Genomic DNA, 7,040 nt, shown 5'->3' on the forward strand with positions numbered 1-7,040 from the left:
CACACACACCCACACTCTCACACTCACACACACTCGCTCACACTCACACACACACTCGCACACACTCTCACACACTCTCACACACACTCGCACACACACTCGCACACACACTCGCACACACACTCGCACACACACTCGCACACACACTCTCACACTCACACGCTCGCACACACACTCGCACACACACTCGTACACACACTCGCACACACTCGCACACACACTCGCACACACACACTCGCACACACACGCTCTCGCACACACTCGCACACACTCGCACGCACTCGCACACACTCTCACACACTCGCACACACTCTCATACACTATCACGCTCACATACACACTCGTACACACTCGCACACACTCTCGCACTCGCACACACTCTCGCACACACACTCACACTCTCACACACACTCGCACACACACTCGCAAACACTCTCACACACTCTCACACTCACACATTCTCACTCACACACTGTCACTCGCTCGCACACACACACACTCGCATACTCGGAGTTGGGCAGGGGGGCATAATGAGAGGGGGTGGGGGTCATCAAGCAGAGCATTAACGAGTAAACCTACAACAGCCAAGCGACCATAACACCAAAGACAAAGATTCCCCGTATAGCCTTAACAGACTGTTGGGGCAAGTGCTGTTAGCGAACACCTATTAAGGCCGACATGGCACACAAGGGGTGGGTGGCCAACACTACACCCGGCCGCCTTTGTCTCCCCATTGGCGATGTTTACACACCACACCAGGTACCAGGTACTCATTTGAGGCTGAGTCGACCTAGGGGAGGCTCAGGACCAGTTCAGATAATCGTCACCGGTGTTGGCCGTGAGCGGGAATCGAACCCAGGTCGCTACGTTCATAGCGCAGCACGCTAACCGCTACACCACCGCTCCCCACACACACGCTTACTCACACACACTGACTCGCACACACTCACTCACACTCACTCGCACACTCTCGTACACTCCCACTCACACACTCGCACGTGTATCGCCATCGTCTTCAGCACGTCTGAAGGTCGGCATGTTACACGAGGGCGTGGGGCCGGGCATCGCCAGGGGCCACGACATGGAGACCAAACTGATCACTTGGAGCACACGCACACGCACACATGCATGTGCGCACATGCATGCACACATGTGCGCACATGCATACACGCATGCACACGCACACATACACGCACACACATGCATACACATGCATGTGCATATGCACACATACACAAAGACAAAGATCCACTGTATAGCCTTAGCAGGCTGTGTTGGGGCAAGTGCTGTATGTGATTAGCACCTCTGAAGGGGGTGGGTGGCCACCCCCACGCCGGCCATCTCTGTGCACGTCTTGTTGTGTTGGCAACTCGGTGTGTCCCGCGGAGGAAGCTGCCGCGCAGTGGTTAGCACACTGCCCTCTGAACCCGGCGACCCGAGTTCGATTCCCGCTCGCGGCCAACATCTGTGACGAATATCTAAACCGGTCCCGGGCCTCACCTAGGTTGACAAGGCCTCATATGATTACCTGGTGTAGTGTGTAAACCATCAGCACTGGTGCTGGGCACCCACCCCCTTCTGTGCCATTTTGACCTTGATAGGTGCTTGCTAATAGCTCCTGCCTCTAAGGCCCATGTAGGTTACATGGGGGATCTTTGTGTGAATGATGATGTCCATGTGTTGTGTGAGCGTGTCTCTGTGCGCATGTGGGGGCGGTGGTGCAGCGGTTAGCGAGCTGCACTACAAACCCAGCAACCCGAGTTCGTTTCCTGCTCACGACGAATAAGTGGCAAATATTTGAACCACTCCTGAGCCTCCCCTAGGTCGACTCGGCCTCAAATGAGTTCCTGGTGCGGTGTGTAAACATCGCAACTAGGGAGACAAAGGCGGCCGGGTGTGGTGCTGGCCACCCACCCCTCGTGTCCCGTGCCGGCCTTCATGAATGCTGCTTGTGAACGGCACTTGCCCCAAAAGTCTGTTAAGGCTACACAAGGGATCTTTGTGTGTGTGCGCGCGTATCGGCGTGTCCCAGCGACGTGTGCGAGGGCATGGAGTACCTGGAGTCGCGGCGCTTCGTGCACCGCGACCTGGCGGCACGGAACGTGCTCGTGTCGGACGACAGCATCGCCAAAGTGAGCGACTTCGGCCTGGCCAAGGAGCAGGCGACCGCCACCGTCGACAGCAGCAAGCTGCCCGTCAAGTGGACCGCCCCGGAGGCGCTGCGGCACAACGTAGGAGTGGCCGCACGCGCCCCGCACAACCACGCAATCTCATCTCGTGACACAGCCACGCGGGCAGCTGCACACACGCATGTGTTGGTGGTACAGCCGTACAGGCAAGCACACGAGCATGTGGTGGTGTGTGTACCGGTGTGCGTACAGGTGCGTGTGCCTGTTTGTATAAATGATTGTGCGATTGTGCGCATCGGTGTTTGTGCCATTGGCCGTTTCATTGTGTGTGTGTTGGTGTGTACCAGTGTGTGTACCACTTTGTAGATCGGTGTGTGCCGCTGTGTGTACCAATGTGTGTGCGTGCCAGTGTGTACCCGTGTGTGAGCAGTGGTGTAGTGGTTAGCATGCTGCCGAGTTTGATTCCTGCTGACGACCAACACCAGTGACAATTATTAGAAGATGTCCTGCGTCTCCCCTAAAAATTAGTAACTGGTACGATGTGTAAATATCAGCACCGGAGAGACAAAGGTGGCTGGGCGTGGTACTGGCAACCCACGCCCTCGTGTGCCATACTGGCCTTCATAGGTGTTCGCTAATAGCACTTGCCCCAATAGCCTGTTAAAAGTTACACGGGGGGTGTTTGTCTCTGTGCCGCTGCGTGTGCCACGCAGGCCTTCACATCACAGTCGGACGTGTGGAGCTACGGCGTCCTGCTGTGGGAGGTCTACTCGTTCGGACGCGTGCCCTACCCCCGTGTGGTGAGTGCCCCACCTCACCACCCCTACCTACCCACCTGTGTGTGGCGATTGTCATTGGTGGTGACTGTGGTATTGGAAGTGGTTGTTTTGATTGCGCTTGTGGTAAACGGTGGTGTTGGTGTTGGTTGTGGTGCTGATGGTGGTGGTGCCAATTGTCGTGATGACGGTAGTGTTGGTGTCGGTGGTCATGGTGTTAGTAGTGCCAACAGGTAATGGTGCCAAACCGATGGTGCCAAATGGTGAAACTGAAGGTGCCCAACGGTTAAACTGATGGGGCCAATGACCAGAGGCAATACTGGAATCAGTGCTGACTGTGGTGCTGGTAAACTAAACTACGGTAAACTATAAAAAACTCTTTCAGTAGTGACCTGGCCACAAATGATAACGCAACAAGTTCGCTCATCATCGAGTGGAAATTGAAAGCAGCAGCCACATAGCGATGGCATTGGTCACGCCGTTGGCACCAACGATGGCGATGGTGGTACCGATGGTGGTGGTGGTTGTCGCGGTGGTGCAGCCCCTGAAGGACGTGGTGTCCCACGTGGAGAAGGGCTATCGGATGGACGCCCCCGAGCAGTGCCCGTCCATCGTCTATCAGCTGATGCGCGACTGCTGGAGCCTGGACCCACAGAAGAGGCCCAAGTTCCAGGACCTGCGGCGGAGGATAGAGGCGGAGAAGGGTCGCATCGCCAGCGAGTGACACGTGCACCGACACACACACACACACGCCTGTACACACACACGAACCTACATACACACGGACCTACACACACGTGCCTATACACACACACCTACACACACATGGACCGACACAAACACGCACCTACACAAACACGCACCTACACACACACCCACACACACCAATGCACACCGACCTACATAAACATGCAAAGTCCCCTACAAACACACACTCCTACACACGTATAACCACCAATACACCAAAACACACATTGACAGACAATCTAACACACACACCCAAACATAGCCACTTATGCAGAGACGCACACGCACGCACAGAGACGCGCGCACACACACACTGTAGCACCGCACTCCTCTCATTTCCGTTGCCTGGGCTCGTTGCGCTCCACTCTTCGGGAAGCCGGACGCCGACGGCGCCGGGCGGCGGCAGCAGCAGCAGCAGCGCCGCTCCCCTTGCATGTCCACGCCTCGTTGAGCCTCGCATCGATAACATCGTCGTCATCATTTTTAAATCTTATTACTAACCCTTACTACGGTAGCTTTTTTAATCGTGTTCGCGCGTGCGCGACGTTTGTGTTCGTGACGCTGGTGCGTTGGCCGGCACTTTCCTTGCAGTTGGGCTGGCACCGCCGCCTGTGCCCCCCACGCCCCCCTCCTCCCCTCGGGTGCCCCCCCCCCGCCCCCACGGTGCCCCTCTTCGCTTCCTCGAGTCGCACATTTCAGGGTCGCGCCCCCCACGTGGACTGTGGTGGGTGCCGGGGGGGTGGGGGGGCTCGGCCTCCTGGCCAGGGCTCCGCGCGACCCCCACAAGTCGGGCGTGCCCGCGGCGCGGGTTTACGCGCGCGCCACGCGGTGCCGCCCGGTGTGCCATGCTCTGCCATCTGGTGCCTTGTGGCCTCACGCGGGCACCGCGTGGTGCCACCGTGCGGCGCTTCCCCACCCTGCGGGGCCCCCCGCCGCCTGTGACCGGGTCGCCGCCAACCCTCGACGCGTTTCCTCGGAGCGCCGTGCGCCGGTAGCGTTTTTATAAATCGACTGCGTCCGTGACAGTCCCCCGCTTGCGGGGGCTGGGGGGTGACCACGGGTGGGGAATCGCCCCACGATTCCCCTCTTGGTGCCGCGCAGAGTTGGGCGGCGGGTGGCCCGGGCCGACAGGGTGGGCCCCCCTCTAACGCGCGTCCCCGGCCGTAGCAGCATTCGACCAACGGTCCCACGCGGCGTTCGCCTCTCTCTCAACCCGGGCAGGTTAATTTATACAGGCGACGTCCAGACACGAGAGGAGGGCGCGAGGTCCCCGCTGGCAGGATGCGGAGAGAGGCCGCCGCAGTGTCCTTGGACGCGGCGGCCTCACCGCGCTCCGCTCGTGGGAACCTTACGTTCCGGTGTGTGGGCGAAGTGAATCGTGTCTGAATAAAGTCGCTTTTCATTTTGGTTCTATTTCACTCATCGGTAAGTTTTTTTCAGCTCTCCGCCCGACGAATTCGCCCGCCCGCCGTCGCCTCCGCGTGCGCGTTGGAGCCTCGCACTTCCCCCTTGGCCGGCCCGCGGTGCGAGCGGCGGGCGCTGTGGTCCGCCGCCGGCCGCCCTCCCTCCCCCCCTCCCCGTCTTGATGCGTTTACACTGACCCCGCCTGCCCCCCAGCGGTCCTGGTCGGTCCTGCGTGTGAGATCATCGTCGTCGTCGTTATGGGTTTTTTTTGCAATTGAATTCCTTAACTCGCGTAACCCTCCCGAGTCCGTCTCACTCTGTGCCCGGTTCCTCGTGTCGCCTCGTCATGTGAATCGGTCCACGCTGAGGTAGCCGCCTGTCCCCGTGTTTCACTCGGACCTGAATCCTGTGTCCGGGTGGCAGGAATTGATCATCCACCTTGATCCGGTTCCAGTATTGCCGTGTTGAACTCTTATCACGGTAAACCGCGGCACGGTTCTGGTAACAGACCTCGTGCCGAGAAACACTCCCCCCTTTGTTTGATCCCCGCAGTGGGAACAAAAATGCGGCGACCTCCGTTTCACGGCACATTCGCCGTGACCACCTTACGGCAAGCAGCCTGGTCGGCCAGGTTTAGGGTTGGGGTCCTGGGCCGTCCCTTGCCCCCCCCCCGGCCCCATTTCCAAGCCCAGGCAAGCCCAGGCAAGCACGCCATCAAATCTACGTGGGGCTCCAGGTGGTCATCAAGACGTGACGCTGCTGAGTTTCACACTTGGACTGCTGCGGTAGTTTCGCAGGGGGGGGGGGTGTTGCCGCGTGCGTCCTCCGAGCGGGGCGTTTTGCGGGTGAGTTTTCACACTGCCGGTGCCTGGATCGCGCTGGACTACCCCTGGGTGACGGGATGGCAACCTGCAGCTCTGGATCCGCGTGCGCCTCTTTAAGGACTGCTTCGTGACCGTATTTAGGACCTCCGTCTCATTCACGTTGCATTGCGGCTCTTCAAATATTGAGTTTTCGCACAAAAATGGCTCCTTTTCAATTTGGTTGCCGACCCCTGCCCTAGGTTACGTATCTTCACTGTAGTGAAAGTGACCGGGGCGCTTCTCCGATGACCTGTGAGATCACGGTTGTTTACTCGGGCGGCCCGTAGCGGCCAGACCACCTAGCCCTGTCCGCCAGTCGAACCGCAAACTTCTCGGGTCACATGAAGTCGCACACACCTCCTCGTGAAAGACCCGACGACACAAAACACAATCACCTGCCGTGAATCTTCTGGACCACAACCGTGAACCCCGTCGGCACAAACCATGGCAGCAGCAGCAGCTGACACAGTACTTGATGCACAAAGGGAAAATTAAAGACCTCACCGGCAGTGGAGTCTGGTCACCCACAACACAAGCGTGGAACATATAACGACGCCTCGATGCCTGATTCACAAAGACGGAAGAGGCATCACGACAGCAGCGATCCGCTGCTCCTCGTGACGCATTCGTCTGGCTCTTCCACAACCTCGATGTGTGGCTGCCCATCAGAATGGTGCTGCCTGGCGCAGCACCATTTTCCGTCGCCTTGGGAACGCCGTACCACGGCGCATCCAGCAGACCCGCGCACAGCGAGGTGTATCGGAGGGGTGTTGGGCGACATTCGAGGATCCAGAGGGGTTCGGGAGAGAGGGGAAAGGGGTCGCGCCAGGGGTCTCGTCTCCTGGACCCCGCCATGAGGTGGCGCTGTGGATCGGGACCCACGCATGGCCGCGGTGCAGCCACGAACGCGGCAGCTCAACGCCGCTTGTGTCCCCACAATCAGAATCTTTATCCTGCCTGGAGGAATCGGATGAGATGTGAAGATCTTTTACACAGATGTACAGTCGGGACACGGGGTCGTCAAATTATAACAAAAAGACAATACGACATAAAACTATCGTGAAAAGTCTAGACGAGGTAAGCAAGTCACTAAACATAAAACGAAGTACGAATTGCGTAAG

General features: G+C 58.4%; 1 protein-coding gene across 2 annotated transcripts in view; it reads left to right on the forward strand.

Annotated features, from left to right (window-relative positions):
* LOC133343652 (tyrosine-protein kinase CSK-like) overlaps positions 1-5,065 on the forward strand; it is a 29,220-nt gene extending 24,155 nt beyond the window's left edge. For both annotated transcript variants that reach the window (XM_061553364.1, XM_061553365.1), the window contains exons 11-13: positions 2,033-2,231; positions 2,843-2,929; positions 3,447-5,065. In XM_061553364.1, coding sequence (XP_061409348.1) covers positions 2,033-2,231; positions 2,843-2,929; positions 3,447-3,629 — 469 coding nt within the window. In that variant the 3' untranslated portion in view covers positions 3,630-5,065. The remainder of the gene's footprint in view (positions 1-2,032; positions 2,232-2,842; positions 2,930-3,446) is intronic.
* Positions 5,066-7,040: the final 1,975 nt, after the last annotated feature.

This window comes from Lethenteron reissneri, chromosome 18, assembly GCF_015708825.2.
Source record: "Lethenteron reissneri isolate LAM-NWPU_2019-01 chromosome 18, ASM1570882v1, whole genome shotgun sequence".
Classification (NCBI taxonomy): Eukaryota; Metazoa; Chordata; class Hyperoartia; order Petromyzontiformes; family Petromyzontidae; genus Lethenteron; species Lethenteron reissneri.